Here is a 22,603-nt window from a genome sequence, read left to right on the forward strand (position 1 = left end):
TCCTCTTCTCCACTTTCTCTCCATCCACACCGCGCCCTTATTCCCTGCTTTGTTAGGCCGCCCACTTGCTCTCCTTCTTGGTGACCAGGGGGCAGTTGTGTAGGGAGAGTTGGTGACTTTCTTGGCCAGGGGCTGATCAAATCAGTTCCACGTGCAGACTCATTTTGGCTCCATCCCCCTGAGCTCACGCCAGCCCTGGGGCTTTCAGCTGACCACTGACAGCAGGGCCCAGGCCACTGGTGGTCCTTGGCTCCAGTCCTGGTGAGTGGGGGCCAGAGGAACAGGTGATATTAAGCAGGTACTCAGGAGCACTGTCTCCCTTGTGGGAGGAGGGGGAACAGAGAGAGTGAAGGGGACATAGGGGAGGGCGGCAGCCCTTGTCCTTGAGAAGTTGGCTGAGGTCGGCGGCAGCAGCTGGAGGATTTGTCTTCTCCACGTCTGGCTAGAGCACAGGGGGAGGTCCTCTGCTGCGCAGTCCTGGGCCCCACGGGAGAGCGCCTGTGGGTGCCTGGCCTCTCCGAGTTGAGGATGAGGGGGACCAGTGTTTGTGGTGTGCCTGGGCAGCGGGCAAGGGTGAGACACATCTCCAGGGAAATGCTCTCTGTGCCTCCCACTGCTCCAACCAGACCCTTCGGAGCCAACCAGCCGTCCTCCATGGCCTCATTGCAGCCGTTTCTGCCCAGCTGGAGAGCCTGGGGCTTTGGTGGCGGTTCTGGTCGGTCAGTCTGGCCTATGGCTGGGGTCCTCAAATGCATCCCTGGCCCTCAGGCCTTAGCCCTCTCCTGCAGCCTGGGACCTGCCTTGCTTGGGGTGATGATGTGACTGCCCTGCTCAGGGCGTGGCGTCATTGTGATTGCCAGTGACAGGAAGGAGCAGCTGGGAAGATTTTCTCACAGGTTTCCTTGACAGGGGCCCTAACTTTTAGACTAAAGTTACTCAGGACTTGAATTTTAAGATTTTTAAAATTTTTCAGAGACTGATATTGTGGAGAAAAGATTCTTGGGCTTTATTGCTTCATGACCTTGACCTTCTTTCTGTGACTCCTGACTGCTGGTCTCCCTTGTAGGCCTCACAGCTGCCCAGAGGGACTGCTAAGGAGGGTCCCCTGCCCGGAAAGAGCCCACACCACACAGCACTGGCCTGCTGCTGGGGGCCTTGCTGGGCCAGCTGTCATTGGAAAATCTGCCCTGAGGTTCTGGGCTGGTTCTCTTGGTTGGAGAGTAGACAGCTTGCGTGGGTTCCATTTGAGAAGGGAAAGAGCAGTCACCATCTCCCGGGCTGCCGAGATTTGTGCAAAATCGCAGACAGGACCGTCAGCGTTAGCTTTTATTTTTAAATTCTCTCTCAACATTTATTGTAAAGATTAAAGTTGCCAAAAGGAATAGGATATTCTATATCATTAACACTTGTGTATCCACCACCTCAATTGCCGTTAACATTTTACTATCCATGTTTTATCACACATTTACCCACGTGTGAAGTCATCGGTCGTTCTCGTGTTTATTCACGTCACGGTAAGCTGCAGACAGCAGCACACTTCCCTCTGATGCTTCAGTAGGAATATCGTTAGCTACACTTCAATATTGGTTTTGTTTTTTCTTTTTTCTTTTTTTTTTTTTTTATCCTCACCCGAGGATATTTTTCCATTTTTTGTACGGATAGAGTGGGAGGGAGAGAGAGGAAGGAGAGGGAGAGAGAGAAACATCGACGTGAAGGGACACATCGAGTGGCTGCCACCCACACGACCAACCAGGGCCGGGGACAAACTGCAACCGAAGTACGTGCCCTTAGCGGGAACCGAACCCGGGTCTCTCCGGACCGCAGGCCGACGCTCTAACCGCTGAGCCAAACTGGCCAGGGCTCGTTTTTTCTTTTGATATAAAATTTACATACAGTGAAATGTGAAAATGTAAGTATACATTTGCTGAGTTTGACAAATGCTTATGTTGAACCCAAACTATTACCAGGATGTAGAATGTGACCATCACGCCAGAAGGTAGCCCTGTACCCTTTGCCCGTTGGTCCCCACCCCCGAGGGAGACAGACTGTGGTGTACTTCCAGTCCTGGGAGTCAGCTCTCCGGTCCCACAGGAGACTCAGTCTCTCGAAGATGGTTTTGATGTTGGTCCGTGCCGTTGCCTGAGTTCCTTCCTTTTGTGGCCGAGTGGTGTCATCTCTGACTGTACCGTGGCCGTTGGCTCTTCTCTGTGGATGTGCACCTGGGCTTGTCTCACATTTTGGCTGCTACACAAACATTCTTGTACACATCCTTTTGCGAACATGTCTTCATTTCTTTTAGGGAACTCCACCAGGGAGTGGAGTTGGTGAGTTGTGAGGTGGGTGTGTTAGTTCCCTCAGAAACTGCCAGAACTTTTCCCAAGTGATCACACTGTTTTGCATCATACATCAACATGTGACATTTGGCTGCTTTGCCTCCTTACCAATCTTTGCTGTTCATTCTGTCATTTTCACCACGCTGGTGGGTGCTCAGTGGTCTCATGGTGGTTTTAATCTGTGTCTCTCTGATGACTAATGATGTTGAGCACCTTTTTAGGTGCTTACTGGCCATTCGTGTATTTTTTACTTTTGGTAAAGTGTTTATTCTTATGACTTGCCCATTGTCATTGTGTCACTTGTTTGTATGATTGAGACGCAGGAGTACGTGTGCCCCACACACCACCCTTTCAGATATTCTCTCCCACGCTTCCTGCGTCTTCTCAGAGGTGGGTTCAGTGACCACAGGTTTCAGGTATGATTTGCTAATGATTACTGCTTTCTGTGCCACGTCAGGGAGACATTCTCTCCCTTTGACTCCTTCATGGTTTTACCTTTTACATTTAGCTTTTTCATTCATCTCAGATGAATGTTGTGTCTGATGGGAGGCCGTGGTTGAGATTTAATTTTTTCATGTGGACATTAGCTAATCCTTCATCGTTTGTGAAGATTTTGTTCCCTGGGTGGATTGCTTGGGCGCCTTTGTTGAAAATGAAAGTATAGGTGTCTGCCTGTTGCTGGACTCTGTTCTGTTCTATTGATCTGTTATTGAATTTTATTCCAGGACCATCTGTCTTGATTATTTTAGCTTTGTAGGAAGTCTTGACATCAGAGTTGAAGTCCTCTAACTCCAATGTAAGTTCTTTTAAAGATTGCTTTGGGTCTTCTAGGCCTGTGCATTTCCAGAGATATTTTACATCAGTTTGTCAATTTCTACAACTGCCTGCTGAGATTATAGCCCTTGTTACACTGAATCCATAGATCAATGTGGGAAGAATTGACATTTTAACAGTTCTAAGTCTTCTGCTAATGGAAACCACACATCACTTTGTTTATTTAGGTCTTTAAATTTTCTCAGTAATATTTTACAGTTTTACATATAGAGGTCTTGCATCTTTTAAAAAATGTATCTGTACATGATTTATGTTCTTTGGATGTTATTGTAAATGGTATTTTTAAAGTATGTTTTTATTGATTTTATAGACAGAAAGGAAGGGTGAGAGAGAGAAACATTGATGTGAGAGCGAAACATTGATCAGCTGCCTCCTGCACGCCCCCTACTGGGGATCGAGCCTGAAACCCCGGGCATGTGCCCTGATGGGGAATTGAACTGGGACCTCTCAGTCCATGGGATGATGCTCAATCCACTGCACCACACTGGCCAGGCTGTAAATGGTATTTCAAAACATTTTATTTTCTAATTATTTGCTGCTGTTATATAGACATGCCAAGTGAGTTTCTGTGTGTTAACTTTGTATCCTATGACTTTGCTCAATGTAGCCTTTCAGAGTCCATAGGTGTGTATATGTCAACAGTTAGCATCTGCAAACAGCCAGCTGTATGTACAGCTGTATCTAATGTGGTGCCTTCTTCTCTCTCTGTGCCTCCCTGCTCTGGTCAGGACCTTCAATTCCACATGAGCCAGGGTGCTGAGCCTGTAAGCATGGTGGTCTTTAGCTGGAGGTTGCTTTTTCTTGTTTTAGATGTTCATTTATTAAATTGAGGAATTTTTCTTCTATTTATTATGTTGCTGTGCATTTTTTAACCAAGAAAAAAAGTGTTGAATACTGACAAATGCATTTTTGGGGGCGGGGGATCTATTGAAATGATCCTATAGTTTTTCTCCTTTAGTCTGTAAGTGTGGTGAATTACATTGAATTTTTTCAACCAAACTAGCATTCCTGGGCTAAATGCTATTTGGTCATGTTATCTTCTCTTTTTTACATATTTCTGCATTTGGTTTATGTATGTATTCATAAGAGATTGGTCTATAACTTTCTATCTTTGCCATGTCTTTGAATGTCTTTGTCAGGATTTGGTATTAGGGTTATGCTGGCTTCATAAAACAAACCAGAAATTATTTTCTCCTCTATTTTGAAAGAGCCATATAATATTGGTGGTAGTCTTTCATCCTTAAGTGATTAATGGAATTCCCTATTGAAACCATCAGTGTTTTGTGGGAAGGTTTTTGACACAAATCCAATTTCTCTAACAAATAAAAGTTTGTTTCATTGTGTCATTTTATTTTTTAAGGAATTTGCCCATTTTTCCTGAGCTGTCACACTTGTTGGTATTGCTTATAGACTCTCCTATTTATCTTTTAATGTCTGCATTGATAGCCTTTGATTCCTGATATCGGTCATGCTATGAGTTCTTTTTTCTTTTCTTTTCTTTCTTTCTTTTTTTTTTTTTTTGACGATCATACCTAAGGATTTGTCGGTTTTACTGATTTGTTTAATAGCCAGCTTTTGGGTTGGCTAGTTTTCTTTATTGTCAACTGCCCGCACTTTTGCCAGTTTCTGCCTGTGATTCTTCCATCATGTGACCGGGATGGGCATTCGCTCAGACACTTGGCTCTGACCTGCCCAGGGCGAGTTCTCTCCTTTGTCACTTTCTCAAAGATCTTGGGCTGCATTCATGTTCTTCAGACACCCACGCTACTTAGCCAAACTGCGTTTATGTAATTTTTCTCCTTCCTGGGAATTCTCTCCTCCTTCCATAGCTGGTCTTCAACCCCCAAGACCCAGCTTGAGTTTGGCCCTTTCTCTGTGGACACCTTTTCCCACCTGTGAGCCAGAGGCTACATGCTGTGGCAGGAGGAGGTGGTACTGCGGGGTCTGTGGTGCCCTTTGGGTCACAGTGGAGCCGGTGTCCCTCCCAAGAGCCCCAGGTGACTGCTTCATCCCACTAGAATCAGAGCCGGGAATTCACTATGTGTCCCCAAAACCTAGCCTCTGCTTTTGTCTGTGGATGAGTGATGCTGTAGCAGTGTGGGAACACCTGTCGCGTGAGGAGTCGAATAGAGTTTGGCCTTGCTGCATCTGTGGCTGGGCCCATGTCCTCCCTTCAGGGGGGTGGCCCTCCATCGGAAAACAAAGAACCTCTATTTCTGTCTTTCTCCCAGGCCTCCACTGGCTCCCACTCCCAGTTGCACAGTTGGGTTCCATCTCCGGCAGAAGTGAACACCCTCCATGAAGGGAGACGGGTGCAGGGCTCTCAGAACCACTCTTGGCTGGTGGCCACCTCCTCGTGGGACACCTTTCTCCAGAAATTCCACTGAGACTTCATCCTTGAGACGAAGTCAGTGGTGTACCCCCACTCTGTAACTTGTCACATGGGGCTTTGAAAGCCGCCTGACTGACCAGCTGCAGTGGACAGCCTGCCGGAGGGGCAGGTGACTGCCTAGTCGCTGGAGGTGTAGTGATGGAGTTTGAAGACACCAGGGTGATAGCATTGTAGGCTGCTGTAGTTTTGTGGGTTTTTTTGCTCCCCTCCTCCCTTGCTGAATGTCCCAAAATGTCTAATATTAGTATGACTCACTTTTGAAAAGAAATCTTGTTATAAATTACACATGAAAAGCAACAGTGCCCCAACTCTGGTCTGAGAAGAGTGTCCCCCATCCCCATTCTCATCTCCCCAACAGCTCACTGCTCACACCCTGGACTCTCCCGCTGATGTTCATTTGGGACGCAGAGCTTAATTTCCATCATCTGTGGTCTTCCATGGACTGCCTGCGCTGGCCTCCCCCGCTGCCCTCTTGGTCCTGGCACGTTCTGGGCTCAGGCTCTCAGGGCCGCTGTCCTCTGGACCAGGTGCACATTGTTCGCAGACGACCACATGGCGTGCTCTGATTTTACTTCTCAATCTGTCTTTTCTATAAATCCACTGGAAAAAGAAAACAAAGAGAACCAGTGTGAAGTCAATAGCACAGGAACTGTGTTGAAAAAGTTTGGGGGACAGAAAGGAAAGGGTGGGTGACTTAGGTGTCGTTTCCCTGGGAGGCATAAGGACTGCATGAGGAGCCCACCCACCCCTCACCCCGTCCTGCCCAGCCATCTGTCCCTCCCACGGGGGTCCTGGACAGCTGGTTTGATGTTCTGGCCCGAAGTCACTATGGAGGAGAAAAACTGGTGTTGGGGAAAGTTCCTGGGAAGAGAGCGCAGAGGGGATAGGAGGCTCTGTTGGGGGAGGGGACGATGTGCTGAGGTCACAGGGCGAGGTCTGTTTCCATGTGATTTGTGAAACTGACTCGGGTTCCAGGTTTCTATTCTGCTCTGTTCCACATCTGGTGCTCGGAATCCGGCTGGGTAGTTTGCTGGGAAATGGGCCCCAGTTTGGTCTTAGCCCACTGTCTGCCCTGTCCAGAAATTGCCTGGCAGGTTGATAATCTCGTTTTTTAGAGGCCATTATTTCAAAGTTGAACTTGCTTTGTTTCTTATAATTTGATTGAGTGTGATAATAATTTATTTTAAATATGTTATGATTTGGGACACCCTTTGGGGAAAAATGTTTATTTTGTTATAAATTCACCAGCTCTTCTTCCCAGTGGATTGAGGTTTGCAGAGGATGCATCTTTGTGAGTTTTTGGCATAATTTGGAGAGAGTTAAGTGGGCTTTTTCTTCTTATTTAATGAAAGAGGAAGGTATTTCTAGCTGCCCTTCAAGGGAAGACCTCGCTCTTCGAGTTCTCTTTTCTTTCTCATTCTCTTGCTGTGCCCAGAGTAGCCGCAGGAATGGAGGCCAGAGTGGCGAGGTGGACCTCGGAGCCCAGCTTGGGGCCCTCTCTGCTGCCTGCAGGCCACCTGACCCCAGGCTGCCCGCCCACCCTGCTCTCACACTTGTCATTTGGTGGAGGGCTGACCGTCACTTCCTTCTACGAGACTATTTTTAGCCTCAGTGTATTTCTGACTGCACAGACAAGATTTCCCTTCACATGAGAGGAAACGGTTTTCCGCAGGGATAAGCGATGGTGGGGCCAGGATTTCCTGTGGATCGCACAGCATGCCCAGCGGCCCTGCGCCGGGGGGCCCTGGTCTACGGGGTGAAGAGCCCAGGGCACTGGTGTTTGAAGGGGTTAAGGATCTGTTTGAGGAAAATGAGCTTGGGTGCTCTTGGAATGCGGATCTGCTGGCTCAGTGCCGGTTAACCTCGTGGATTGGGGTGCTGCCTCCAGGACTTGGGGGTGGGGGGCTTTGAGTCCACATCTGCCCTCAGCCCAGGCTCCACTGTGGCGTCTAGAGCCAAGTAGTCCTTTCTGCTTCTGAGAGCGTCCCTTGTGCTAGAGTGACACCTCAGTCCCTCATGGCCAAGGAAGCAGTAGCCCCTCCCTTTCCTGTGGGACCCAGAGACCAAGGAAGTCTCAGAGCGTGGGGGTCAGAATGGGGCTCCTGGTTCCCCAGCCCTGACACCCAGGGGGAAGCGGTGCCCACAGGGTGGTCCTGCACCTTTGCCCACTGTGACCACCCTCAGCCCCTGGGTGGGGCTCCCGTCTGCTCGGCCACCCTCGCCTTCCAGTCTCTTCTTTCCTCCGTGTGTGCTCCCCCAGCTTCCTCAGGAAACTCCTGCTCGACGTCTTCACAGGTTCAAACTGCGCACCTGGAGCCAGTCGGGATGTGTTTGAGCCCCTGCTGTGTTCCCTGCCTACAACGGTGACAGACGGGGGTCCCTTTCTCCAAACACTGTCATCTCCTGGCCGTGAGACCACAGACCAGAGATGGATGCGGTTCCAGGGTCTCTCCAGCCCAGCCTTCGCCTGTGTGTGTGCACTGTTTGGGGGTGGCGCTCACCCACGCATCCCACGTCTGGGTGTCCTGCAGACAGCACGGGGACATGTGCTGTGGGAGGATGGGCTGTTCTCATGGTGCTCCTGAGAATCCTGACAGCATAGCGCACAGGTTCGGAGATGGCCGTTGTGCTGTATTTCAGAGATATGTCCGTTTGTACCACATTTCACAGATTCTGTGTGTACATCTGTACCATGTTTCAGGGATTCTGAGATGTACATTTTTACTGTACTTCATGGATTCTAAGACATACATTTTACCATACCTCATGGATTCTAAGAGGTACCTTTTTACATATCTCTGAACTGAGAAGAGCCTTCAGTGTTCCAAAGCTCCTGGCGTGGCTGACACAGTGGCATGTTGGATTCCGTGAAATGTGATTGTCATCACTGGTGCAGGCATGCCGTGGGCGAGAGAACATCCCAGAACCGGCTGCATCCTCGTGTGCTCTAGATCTGTCCTGTGGGAGGAGAATGTGGTCCTCCATCCCTGATAGGAGCCTGGGCTGGAGGAGCCCATGCCTTTCCTAGGGCCCTGCAGGGAGCCTGGGGGTTAGAACCCCAGCCCTGCTGCTCGCGGAGCCTGTTCCCTCTCTGTCAGACAGGCTGTGGAGCAGGGCGGTGTTGGTAAAGAGGGCGGCATCGGGCTCGCCCGAGGAAGGGGCTGCTGGAGCTGGTGTGCTCACACAATGGGAAGGAGCCAGGTGCCCAGGCCACATGTGGGGTTTGCTCCGAGGGGATGCTTCGAGGAGTGGCTGCTCAGAGTGTTGACCAGTGTGGCAGGATGAGCCACCAGGACCAGTCCGGTCCTCCAGGCTGGCCAGGCTGTCACCTGTAGGTGACCACTAAGGGGTCAGATGGGGACGATTCCTGGAGCTTGGAGAGAGGTGGATGGAGGGTTTGTTCAGTGAGAGCCAAGTTCTCCACCAAGGAACATGGGCTGCACACCCTGGCCACACCTGGCCACACCCTTCACCTGTTCATACATATCCTGCCAGGACTCGCCTGGGCCCCAGTCAGCTGGGGGCTGGCCAATGTCCACCACACAGGCCCACCTCTCAGGGTACAGAGGAGTTGCAGAGGAGAGTGGGTGGGATGGGGGGCCTGTTAGAAAGTAAGTTGCAAACATCACAACACTCATAGAAACATCAGAGGCACCCCCACAAATGGGCATTTTCCCATCTGAGCACATGGTCTTCACTCTGGCGATTGGTCCCAGGGACAAACGTGTCTACATACAGTTTATAGTCGCATCACCCAGTTGCCTCCAGCAACCTTAGTGGTGTCTGTTATTCTTTTTTTCGAGCATGTGCTCAGGGCTCACCTGCTGATCTGGGGGGTCACTCACAGTTCTTTAGTCTGTCATGCCAGCCTCCCCACCTGCCTTTGGTCTTCCTAACCTTGACATTATGAAGAATCTAGACCACTCATGCCGAAGGATGTCCCACTCTTGGGATCTCTGCTCAGTGTGAGTTAGACATCATTTTAGCAAAACACCTAGGTGAGTGAGAGTGTGCCCTGCCTCCACCTCAGGAGGCCCAGTGCCAGCCCTCACCTGGAGAAGAGGTGCATATCTTTTTACTTAGGAGGTCATGTGGAGACCTTTTCTGTGACTTCTATTTGGGTCTTTTGCCCACTTTTCTATCAGACTTTTTGTTGTTTTTCCTTGACTTTTAAGAGTCCTTCGAATATTAGGAAGACTAATGCTGGCTGTGTGATTTATGTTACAAACATTTTCAATTAGTCTGACATTTGTCTTTTGATTTCGCTTATGGTTTTGCCATGTGGAAGTGTTTTTATTTTTTTCATTGTAGTTGAATGTATCCTTCTTTTTAAAAATGGTGTTTGGATTTTGAGTCATGGTGTGTTTTTCCATATGAACTTTAGCATCTGCATGTCTAGCTCAGGCTGGGTGGGGCGGGTCACTTACTGATGGTGGGACATGTCATTTATAGACCCGCCTGGAGAGAATGGATGGCTTTATGGCGCTGAGTCACCCTCCTGAGAACCAGAGAGGTTGTCCCTTGACTCAGGGGTACTTTTGTCTCTGCCGGGAATGGTTTAATGTGTTTCTCTTACAAAATTTTCACATTTTAAAATTTATTCCTAACTTTTATCTTTCTTTCTGTTGCTATTGTAAATGGGGTGTTTCTTTTCCAAATCTTCTGACTGGCTGTTGTTTGTATTTATGGCTGTTGACTTTTGGATCTCAATTTTACATCATCCTATTTTCCTAAATTTTTGTATTGTGTTTTTTTTTAAAAGTTGTATCATTGAGTCCCTGGGTTTTCCAGATGTTCTGTCATTCCATGTACAGATGCAGGTAGTTCAGTTCTTCCTCTGCAAACGTGGTGCCTCTGAGTCTTCTCTTTTTGATCTGGTTCCCGACTGTCTTTGAGGGAAGTTCAGACAGTGGTGGAAATACGGCATCTTTGCCTCTTCCTGACCTCACTGGGAGTGGCTCATGTTTCTCCTGGAAAAGGGACCTGCTCTGGGGAGGCACGAACATGCGTGTGGTGGGTAATGTTGCCAACATAGATGCTGTGATATTCAACGTTGTTGGTATTAAACAAGAAATAATAAAAAAAGGAAACATTTCACTTAAAAAACTAAATTACAGAACTGTGCCATAAACTGAAGGAACGTAGGGAGGATAAATATAAACCTAAATTTTACTAAATTAAAAAAACACAGGAAAAAGCCCATAAAAACAATAAATTAAGGAAATGTAAAGAGTTGTTTGTTTTAATACAGAAATTAAATAAATATATGATAAGACTAATTATTTGAGCGAGGGAGGGATAGGCGGATGGATGGACTAGCAATTAGGAACAGGGTCTCCCAGTCTAACAATCTGGTTTAGACAGTGGGCTAATTATTAGGGGAAAGTGTTAAATTAGACCCTTACCATATACCTTATACCAAAAAAATCTGGGGCAAGAATGTTTAAAACAATCTTTAATTTACTTTATTATGCACACCCACACATATGTATAATATTAAGAACATGTATTCGTTTTCTCTGCTCTTTATCAAATTGTCACAAACTTAGTGGTTTAAAACAGGCAAACATTTTTTTTTTTTGTCTCACGTTCCTGTAGATAGAAGTTGGGTACAACCTGGTCGAGCCCTGTGCTTGGAGGGTCTTGGGCTGCGTTCTCATCCAGAGTCCGACTGGGGAAGGACTTCTGTCTGGGCTCCCTTAGGCTGTGGGCAGTGGCATCTCCTGGGACTGGAGAAGTCAGGCAGCTTGCTTGTTCAGGGCCAGCAAAAGAGTGCCCTCTGCTTCCAGAGGCTGACCTTTAGAGCCTTTATTTATTTATTCATTCATTCATTCATGTATGTATGTATGTATTTATGTTAAATGTGATTTTTTTATAGAGAGAGGAGGGGAAAGAGAGATAGAAACATCAAAGTGAGAGAGAAACATTGATTGGCTGCCTCCTGCATGCCCCCTCCTGGGGATCGAGCCCGAAACCCAGGCATGTGCCCTGACCGGGAACCCAACCAGAACCTGACCTCTCAGTCCATGGGACTGATGCTCAGTGTACTGAGCCACACCGCCTGGGCTTCAGAGCCTCTTTGAAATGGTTCACCTGGTATCTGATAAGGTCAGACCTACCCATGATATGTCCTTTAGATTAACTTGAGATGAACTAACTTTGCAAATTAATTACATTGCAAAGTTCCTTCACCTTTGCCATGTAATGTTACCTAATCTTAACAGTGATATCTTATCATCTTCAGGGTCCCGCCCACACGGGGGAGGGGGGAGGGGCCCTTGCAGGCGAGTCACCACGGTGGGACACTTGGAGGAAGTTAGAGCCCGCCTGCAACAGGAAGTCCCTATCAATTCCTGGTGTATCAGAATTTTATCATAAATGGCTGTGACTTTTACTGAAGAACTTTTCAGGTTTTTAAACTTATATTTATTTCTTCTCTAATGTTCTTCCTTCTTTATTCAGAATTTTGACCTATATAATTTTCCTTCTCCCTGAGGAAAATTTTAAAACATTACCTTTAGGGTAGAGCCCAGCGCAGCCTCCACTTTGGGCTGAAATGAGAGTATTTCTCTACGATCTAGTTTGTGTGTTTATCTTTTATCCTTACTTTAGCGGCTTTAAAAATAACTCTGCATTAACCAAACATGGGCTGGAGCTCTGAGGAGGCTGGCACCCACGTGGCCTCCGGGCCTTGCCCAGCGCTGCTCCTGGGCACAGCTGCCACGCTGTCATATCAACACGAAGCCCATGCACTTGAAATGTAGCCAGCGTGACCACGTGAAATCGCAGCCCTGCCACCCAGCTGGGGCAGAGCCCTCAATGATAGGGTGCTGTGATGGGCAGGTCTAATTTTGTAGAAACTAGGATATGTGCATGTAAAAAAAATCATTTGGGGTTTCGGTCTTGGCAGGAGGCGTGCCTGAGTGTGTGTGCTTGCACATGGGCTGTGCGTCATTGTGGAAGGGTCTGTTTTCTAGCAGTTTGGAGCCATACTGACAAAGCTTGTCAGTACTTCTAGGTGTCTCTGCTGTGGTCTTTCCCATTTTTCTCACAGTGTCTTGAGGGACTTGCAGTGTGCTCCCACGTGGTTCTGTCGGTGTGGGGCTGGTCTGGAACAGGGAGGGCATGTGCCCTGATTTACCCCACTGAGGACATGGTGGTTTGTTGCTGAACTCCTTACTGGGGATAAGATTTGAAGCAAATATTAGGGTATCAGCCTGTAAATTCAATGGTGATTTTCAAGAAATTATGTTTTTCCTGCATCTTCAGGAAAGCATTAGGGAAGTTAAGAGAGAGGGTTACGTGCTGGGCAGGAATAGTTTTATAGGCGGTGTTTAAAGAATTACGTTAGCATCTGTAGTTGCGACGGCCCTGCAGACCACGCTCTCCTCTGCTCTCCTGGCAGGTCCCTTCCCTTTGGTGTGTGCAGTCCCGGTGCGCAGTGACGCTGCCTGCGTGGCCTGCAGTGTCTGTGTCTCAGTCGGGTCAAGCCTATGGGACCTCCTCTTCTGTCACTGGGCTTGAAAGTTTCATTTTGTAAATTCTAATACAATAAGAGTGCCGTGCAGTAATGTCCGTAGAATGAGTCCATTCACGGCTGAGCTACAGCTCGGCGCCGTCCCTGCAGCTCTGGTGTCCTGGCTCAGGGCCGAGAGCGAGCTCGGGAGGGAGTGCACAGGGTTTCAGTGTGTCCACAGGGTTGTGCGACCACCACCACAGCCACGTCCAGAACATTCCGTCATCCCCCATCAACCCTGTACCCATTAGCACTCACTCCTGTCCCCCACCCCACCCCGGCAGCAACCTACATTCTGTCCCTACGGACTCTCCTGTACCACACATTCCAGGACACGGAACACACAGGATTTGCCCTTTGGCATCCAGCTTCTTTCATTCGCATTGTGTCTTTGAGGCTCACCGGTGCTTCCCCCCTTTCTGTGGCTGAGTAACAGTTCAGTGTGTTGCAGCCACATTGGCGTGTTGTGACTAATGTGAACGTCATGTGCGTGGTTCTGTGTCAACACTGGCTTTCACTTCTGTTGGGCAAAGACCTAGGAGTGGGGTTGCTGGGTCACATGGTGACTCTGTGTTTAGCATCTTTTTTCTTTTTATTTTTTTATTGATTTAGAGAAAGAGGAAGGGAGAGGGAGAGAGAGAGATGGAAACATTGATGAGAGAACATTGATTGGCCGCCTCCTGCATGCCCCCCACTGGGGATCAGGCCCACAACCTGGGCATGTGCCCTGACTGGAATTGAACCGGTGATCTCTTGGTACATGGGTCAACACTCAACCGCTGAGCCACACCAGCCAGGCCATGTTTAGCATCTTAAGGACCTGCTGCACTGTGTCCATAGTGGCTTCAGTGTGGACACGTTGGCATTCGTACCAGCGTGTCTGAGGGTTCTGGTCTTGGATCTGAGCCATCCCGGTGGGTGTGTGCTGGCTTCTCCTTGTGCTTTGGATTTGCATTTCCGAAAGGCCAGTGTGTTCGGCATCTCTCCATGTGCTTGTTGGTCATTCTGTTCAACCCCCGTGCCCAGTTTCAACTGGTTGCTGTCTATTTGTGGCACTGTCTTCTCTGCTCACCTGGGAGGGTGACAGTGGAGGCGGCAGTGCCCTCCTTGTGTGTTTGGGCAGTGGGCCTGAGGGCCTGCTGAGCTGCCCCACCCCTGGCTGTGCCCCAGCCACCATCTTTGTCTGGTGGGTCCCTGGGGTGTCCCTGACACTGCCCTTCTGTAGTCTGCAGGGTCTAGTTCCACAGCTGGGGCTTTTTCCCGCCTCCATGAATATATGGTCCACCTTCTAAAGGTCAGTCTTCCTGCTGTTTGGGACACTTAGCAACCTCAGCTGGTGAAACACCGTGAGTGCCTGCCTGTGTGACCGGCTCCATACCACTGCTGCATTTGGGTTTCAGGTGATGTGTTTGGGCCCAGCTGTGGTCTCCCTGGACCTTGGGCTACACAGCCACAGCCTTAGCCTGGAGCCTGGTGGGATCGGGACCTGAGGACAGTGTGGGGCCTTAGTCCCCAGGGATGTAGGTGTTTGGAGGTTTTGTTTTGTTTTGTTTTTAAATTGTGGTAGAAATACCTGTAACAGATTCATCATCTTCACTGTTTTTAAGTGTGCAGTTTTGTAGTGATGAACATGTCACGTTGCTGTGCAGTGGGACTCTAGGACTGTTTCCTTTGCAGACCTGAAACTGCACCCACTGAACAGCTTCTCAGCCTCATTGAAAGTGTAGCTCGGGCCCTGGCCGGTTTGGTTCAGCGGTTAGAGCGTCGGCCTGCGGTCCTGAGAGACCCGGGTTCGGTTCCCGCTAAGGGCACCTACTTCGGTTGCAGTTTGTCCCCGGCCCTGGTCGGTTGTGCGGGTGGCAGCCACTCGATGTGTTCCTTTCACATCGATGTTTCTCTCTCTCTCTCTGTTCCTCTCTCTCCCTCCCACTCTACCTGAACAAAAAATGGAAAAATGTCCTCGGGTGAGGATAAAAAAAAAAAAAAAAAAAAAAGAAAGTGTAGCTCGGCCTGAGTAGCCTCGTGTCGAACCCTGGGCTTTGGGTTCCCCCTTCCTTGTCCATGGTCAGGTTTGGGTGGGCCACACGCCCTGTTGCTGGTAAGCCCAGTTGTCCAGGACCCCCCAACAGAGCTGACAGGGCTGTATGGCCACGGGCTTGAGCCATTGGTGAGAGGGCATTGGACCCACTGGGCAGGTGGGAGTGAGCCCAGTGGTCAGGACCTCCCAGGAAGGGTCGGCATCTCTTGTAGACTCTAGTATTTCGTGCCCACTGGTCCCTAGAGTGTCCAGAATCTGGAAGCTGGTGCTCAGTGCTGCGGGTCCTCCCAGCTTCTAGAAGCCTGTCTGCTGTGGGCAGCCCCTCCTAGACCCCCCAGGGGCAGGGCAGGATGCTGGACTCTGTGGTGCCTGCCCTGTGCCAGGTGGGTTTGGCTCTGGGAACCCCTGCAGATTGAGTCCTTCCGTGCAGAGGGTGTCCCTGTGCAGAGCGGGGCCCGTGTGGAGACCCCACCCCCACAGTGAGGCTGGCAAGTAGGGTTTCATCACAGCAGCTTCTGCTCAGGGCTGTTTGGGGCTGTGCCAGTGGTCTGACGGTCTTTTCCTTTTTCTTCTGTGTTTACAGCCAGAAAACCTGCAGAAGAACTGGCTCCGGGAGTTTTACCAGGTGAGAAGAGCCGTGGCCGCCCCTCCAGACGACTGCTTGTGCGATAAGTGCTGTTTGTGTGCAAGTCACACTTGTCTGAGCAGAGCGCGCGCTTGGCTGTCCTGGTGCTGGCTGGCACTGGTGTCGTATTTCTGCTCCACTCAGCCGAGTTCCTCCGCAGGCCCCTTTCCGACCCCCTCTCTCTGGCCAGGATTCAGGGCACTGGGCCGGGTCTCCTCAGTACTGAAGGGGAGGCTGCCGAAAGCTTGCGGAGACATTAGGGTGCCTTTGGGGGGTCCTGGGGTTTTAGGATGACAAGATTACACAGAGTGGCTGCCATGGGGTCTGGACAGAAAGTGTGGGGACTCTCTGGGGGAGGTGCTGTCAGGACGGAGCCGGGTTCCAGCACCGTCTGTTGAGCAGATGCTGGCTGAGGCCCTGCTGTGAGGAGCTCTGCTCCGGAGGCTGCAGTGTAGCCTTGGAGTGGCGGACAGGGGCTCTGCTCCTGGGGCCCAGATGACTGGCACAACCAAGGACAGCCTGGGTATTTCCACGACAATAAGGATGAGCAAGGCAGTCACCTGGGTCCTTGGTGAGGCGTGTGCATAGGTGGTGTGCACACTGGACCCCAGGTAAGTCGTTGGAGAGGCCACTCTAAGGCAGACACCCATGAGCTGAGACCTGGTGGGTAGAAAGGATGTCCAGCTTGGCCAGGGCAGCAGGGTGACTGGGCCTGCCAGGAGGTGAAAGTGGCCGCGACCCAGAAGTCTGTCCGGTGCATGGTGCCAGCTCTGAGTTAGGGTGGCCTGAGCACAGCTGGGTGACAATGGTCCAGTGCTGCTCCGGCTCCGGCAGTGAACGCTAGGCATTGTGGGGCCATGGTGCTGGGACATCCACATCTCTCACCAGGTGCTGAGGACCCAATGGCAGGGCAGTGTGGTCCTGCTCCGCTTTGGAGATGACAGTGTGGACCCAGAGGAAGAGGCTCGGGGCAGGCCTTGTCGTCCTCACTTTCCCCTTGGGTGTGTGGAGGTGGGGTTCCTCCCTCACCCATCTTGTCTGCCAGGCGTCATGTTGTTTGTTGGGAGAACAGAAGGCAGATCCCTGGGGAACAGCTGAGGCCCAGGAGCAGGGGCATCAGGAAGGAACATCCTTGGGGATGGGGCAGGTGAGAGGCCGCACGAGGAAGAGGCTCCAGGAGTGAGGGGGAGCTGGTTTCCTGTCACGTGGGGAGTCCTGGGCCCTTTCTTCCCCATACTCTGCCCTGCCCAGGTGGACGTCTGCTGTCAGGGTCCCCTGGCTGAAACTGGGTGGGCAGGCTGTTGCCAGTGACAGCTCCATAGGACAGCTGGCCTGGCTCAGGCTGGGAGGGGTCTTGGCAGGGACGACCTCAGGGGAACATATGGGAAGCCTGTTTGGGTGTGGGGGCCATCCTTGAGGAAGGGCCCTGGGGGCAGTCATGGAAGTCGTGGGGAGTTTTGGCTGCCCCACACTGTGACTGCCGCACGGAGCCATCATGATCAGAACTCGTATCCTGTATCCGCTGCCCATTTATTTATTTATCTCCCAATAGAGGTTGCAGGTTCTAACCTGCCATGGACTGGATGTGTGTGTCCCCCAAATTCCTCTATTGAAGCCTAACCCCCCATGGGGTGGTATTTGATGGCCCTTTGGAAGGTCATTAGGGTGAGATGAGGTCATGAGGGTAGGATTTGTGCTCTTATAAGAAGAGGAAGAGACCACAGCTTGGGAGGTGCCAGGTGCTTGGGGACCAGCAGTGAATGGACTACACACCCTCTGCCCTCAGGGACGTCCATGGCACTGCAGAGAGATTTTGGAAACTCCCCAGGGTGGCCCGGGGGACAGCCTGGGAAGGAAATGAATCGCCTATGGGCTGGGGTGCAGGTTCATGAGGTGTTAGGAAGGCTCCTGAGGAGGTTGCACGGGACCCGCAGCTCAGGCAGGAGCACCTTCCTGCCTCCGTTGGTCAAGTCTAACCTAGTTCTTCAAACTTGCTGGCAAGGTTGCGAGGTTTAGCTTTTCCCTGGTCTAAGGTGGTGAACTTGCACGTGTGCTCTCAGGGCAGGCACCTGTCTTGCTCAGAACGGTATCCTGAGCACTTAGGCGTGTGTCTGACGCATCACCCATGCTTAGCAGTTCCTTGTTGAATAACATTCAGGAAATTGCACAAGGCAGGAGAGTATAAATAAATCTCCCCACCCCCATCCCACCTCTGGTTTGATGTCCATACCCGCATGTCTAACCGTCTGTGTGGCTGGAGTTTGGCAACCTTCCTTAGCTGGTCAGAGATAGATGTATTTTTATAACCTACTCTTCTTGGGGGAGGCGGGAGTAAACTAGGAAGTCTTTCTATGTAAATTAATACACACTATCTATTTTAATATCATCAGAGTATTTTATTATATGAATAGGTCATCATTTAAATTAAATTAAAGTTGTTTTTCTATTAATGAGCCTTAGGTTGTTCAAGTTTATAGTAATGCTATAGATAAATTTTAAAATCGATATAATTTTGGCTTGCATATAAATATAAAATGAACAAGTATTGAAAAAAAATTTTTTTTTAATTCTCACCTGAGGACATTTTTCCATTTTTTGTTCAGATAGAGTGGGAGGGAGAGAGAGAGAGAGAGAAACATCGACGTGAAAGGGACACATCCAGTGGTTGCCACCTGCACGACCCAACCAGGGCCAGGGACAAACTGCAACCGAGGTACGTGCCCTTAGTGGGAACCGAACCCGGGTCTCTCTGGACCGTGGGCCGACGCTCTAACCGCTGAGCCAAACTGGCCAGGGCCAAGTACTGAAAATTTTTATTGAGGTAATAAATATTATTTATCAATGGGAGGACCAGTAAGATGTTCTAATTGGTTCAAATGGATTCTCCCATCAGCAGTGCTGAAATGAATTTGCTGAATAGATGCAAAACTGGTTCATAATTGTTGCACTTCCTGGACACTGTGCATTTCTATGGTCCAGGGGCATTTGTGTTACTATTAGTTGTTAGAATTCACAGTTGTAAAACAGCTCAGTGATAAGTTAAGGTAGAGACACCCAATAGGTGAGCTAAATAGGACCCTGACTTTTTTTGCCCATTTAAAAGTCACAAGTTTTTCTGACAATTTAAAAAATACTGTGACGAGCAAGCCTGCTTTCACCAGTGTGGTCCTCCAGGTAACCTGCTCCTGCCTTAAAGAAATTTAAACCAGAAAATGTCTCAAACAATGACTTTCAAGCATCAGGCATCAGGCAGGACAGGGCAGCAATGGCTGAGAGAGGGGGCGGGGTCAGCCGCTTGCAGCCAGAAATGCTGAGTATCCAGCAAGGTAAAATTCACAGTTTTATTGTTTCCAGCCAATAAACAATTTCCAGGCAGGCAAAGAGTTAGGAGAACAGGAGCCCTGAGCAGGGGTCCGCCAGTGCGTGGCTGGAGGGCTGTCGCCTGTGATCCTGGAGAGCTGCTTCCGGTTCACTGCGTCTGTCCTCTGGTTTCACTGAGTGCTGCTCTTATTTTCTTCCATTCTGTTCATTGCTTTGGGTTTATTTGCTCTCCTATATCTGATTTCTGAAGGTAGAAAACAAAAATGGCCATTTTCAGAAATTTGTCACAGAACATCATCACTAGAAATCCTACATTAAAAAGATAGTAAGGGGAATGTCATGAACAACTTATGTCAATACATTTGAAAACTAATATGAAAGGAACAGATTTTTGGACAAAGTACCAGGACTTAGTCAAGAAGAAATTAATGCCTCAAAAGCCCTCTATCTATTAAATTAAAATGTTGCCCAACTTTCCTACAGAAAACTCTTCAGAAAGGATGGTTTTCCTGGCAAATTCTGGCGAACGTTTAAGTGAAAAATAATTATACAGCAACTCTTAAAGAAGACTGAAGCATAGTGATATTTTTAAGTCATCCTGTGACACAGCCACTACCTGACATCAAAGGCAGAGGCACCAGCCCTGGCTGGTTTGGCTCAGCGGTTGGAGCATCAGTCTGTGGACCAGAGTGTCTCGGGTTCAGTTCCTACTAGGGGCACGTACCAAAAAAAAAAAAAGAAAAAAAAAGGCAGAGGCACCACATGATAAAAACACAGATCAAGGATCTTTATGAAATAAAGACAAAAATTTATAAGACCTCAACAAATCAAATATATAAAAGTATGTATGTTATACATCAGTAAATATGTAACACACACACACACACACACACACACACACACACACGGGCATATAAACAACAATGTATTAAAAATTATCATGCCCTGGCCAGGTTGGCACAGCACATAGAGCATCAGCCCAAGTACCGAAGGGTCATTGGCTTGACTTCCGGTCTAAGGCACATGCCTAGGTTGCAGGTTTGATCCCCAGCCCTCATTGGGGTCATGTGGGAGGTAACCAATCGATGTCTCTTTCTCTCTCTCTTACATTGATGTATCTCTTTCTCTCTCCCCTCCCCTCTCCCTTCCACTCTCTCTAAAAATATCAATGGAACAATGGAAAAATATCCTCTGGTGAGGATTAACCAAAACCAAAACAAAAAGAACGTTATTACATGATCACCAAGGAATGCCAGCCTAGCTTAACATTCACAAATTAATCAATGGAATGGAATTCACATGCCAGCAGACTGAAGAAAACACATATCCTCTCAGCAGATGCAGAGAAAGCTTTTGACAGAATTCATAATCATTTCTGATAGAAACTCCTGGCACCGAAGACTCAAAGGGAGCTTCTCCCGCCTGCAAGGAGCTTCTGCAGAAACCCTCCAGCTAACAGCGCTCTTGCCGGGGAAGGTGGAGTGAGAACGGGGCGGGGTGCTGGGCTCGGCCCTCCACGAGGTGCTGGAGGCCCCCCAGTCCACAGGCGGGGGGAGGAGAAGACACTGGAGAGAGGGAAAGAAAGCTCTCTGCTGGCAGCCTGGCCGGCTCTGCGGAAAGAAGAGTCTGAAGAGTCCGCACAGACTTGACTATGACGAATATCAGTGAACTTACTTAGTTTGCAACATATTAGGTCAATTTGAAAACATCTTTTTTTTAATATCATCTATGAACAATTGACACTTAAGAAATAACATCCACAATTGTGCTGACATACTTGGATATAAATCTAATGAACTTATGTCAATATCTGTAAAACTAGGAAACACTGATGAAGGAAATAAGAGAAGATATGAAGAAGTGGGCAGAGACACCGCAGACTGGGTTGGAAGACTCATGCTGGCATGTTAGCTCCACTGACTGACCTGTGCTCTGACCCAGTTCAGCCGCAATCTCTGCGGGGCTCCAGGGAGGCTCCAGGATGCTCCTAACGTGGGGGCAGCAGAGGAATGACAACAAACGACAATTTTGAAAAAAGCCTTCCAGGACTCACACTTTCTGATTTCAAGACTTACTGTAAAATCACTATTAAAGACAGTGAGCTTTTGGCAAAAGGACAGAGATGTGGGTCATGGAGCAGAAATGGACCCATACATATGGCCAAATAACTGACAGAGACGGAGGTGGTTCGTTAGAGAAAGGACAGTGTTTCAACCATCCCTGCTGGGACAATTGGACATCCGTATGCAGAAGTTTTTTCTATACTTTGCACCATACACAAACATGAAAATAGGCTGTAGAACTAAATTTTAAACTTAAAATTATAAAAGTTCTAGGAGAAAACGTAAGACAGAAATCTTTGTGACTTTACATTAGGCAAAAATTTTTTAGCTACAACACCAGAGCACAATTCACAGAAGCAAAGTATTGATGATAAATTAGAACTTATAATTGGGAACTTCTCCTCTCTGTAAGACACTGTTAAGGATGAAAAGATGTCACAGATGGGGGTGGAAATATGCACAAATCACATACGATGAAGGACTGGAATAGAGAAAGAACTCTCAAAAACCAATGAGAAAGCAAAGACCCAGTTTAACAATGAGTAAAAGATTTGAACAGACATCTTACCAAAGGAGATACACAGTAGTAAATAAACACATGAAAAGATGCTCAACATCACTAGCCTTTAGGGAAATGCAAGTAAAAACCACAGTGAGATATCCGAACATATCTATTATTAGAGTAGCTAAAATTAGCAAAACAAAATAGGAAAACCCTGAGGATATGTGGGAGAGGAACCCTGGAACCCTGCCAGTGGGAATGCAAAATGGTGCCTCGCTTCTGAAGTTACATGTACCCATCACATGACGCTGAATCCCACCCCACGTGTTTCCCCAATTGTCATGCAAATGTCTGTTTACACCTGAAACATGTTTACACCTGCTTTGTTTCTGAGCCCCTATGAGAGAAGCCAGACTTAGGCCTGCATTCCCTCTGAGTCCATTTGTCCAGCACGAGGGACCGCCAGACTGTGGGGACAGGAGGGACCTGGTGCTGCAGGAATGTGGGGTCTTGGGAGGAGATGAAAGCGGGGTGCCAGGTGTTTGTGGCATGATGTCACTGTTCTGTACTCTGGTGTGGCTCTTTCGCATTCTGTCCCTGGCTGTGGCGCGTGGGACTCAGAGTCCTGCTCCTTCCCAGCTCCTGCACTGCTGTGGTGAGTCCCATCTCCAGGTGCTCCTGACTCCCCAGATTTTTATTTCAAGCCTGGGCCTCTCATTCTTTCCAGCCTCATCTGGACAGCTCCTGGACTCTTCAGACTGAGCATCTCCACCCTCTGGCCCCACAGCACAGCTGGCCTCCAGCCCGTCCCAGATCCCCCTGGACCTGTCTCTCTCTCCCATCCCACCTGTCGGCGCCTCTGCCCTTCCCTGGTTGGCTGCAGCCACTTCCTCCAGCCTCCTGCCTCCCTCCTGCCTTCTCTCACCCAGCAGCCCCAACAGGGCTAGGTCCCCAGGGGGCCTTCAGAGTCCTGTGTGAG

General features: G+C 49.1%; 1 protein-coding gene across 3 annotated transcripts in view; it reads left to right on the forward strand.

Moving 5' to 3' along the window:
• Positions 1–22,603, forward strand: part of INPP5A (inositol polyphosphate-5-phosphatase A) — a 162,516-nt gene that overhangs the window by 26,194 nt on the left and 113,719 nt on the right. For all 3 annotated transcript variants that reach the window (XM_036264786.1, XM_036264785.1, XM_036264787.1), the window contains exon 2: positions 15,697–15,738. In XM_036264786.1, the coding sequence (XP_036120679.1) occupies positions 15,697–15,738 (42 nt within the window). The remainder of the gene's footprint in view (positions 1–15,696; positions 15,739–22,603) is intronic.

Source organism: Molossus molossus, unplaced genomic scaffold, assembly GCF_014108415.1.
Source record: "Molossus molossus isolate mMolMol1 unplaced genomic scaffold, mMolMol1.p scaffold_m16_p_17, whole genome shotgun sequence".
NCBI lineage: Eukaryota > Metazoa > Chordata > Mammalia > Chiroptera > Molossidae > Molossus > Molossus molossus.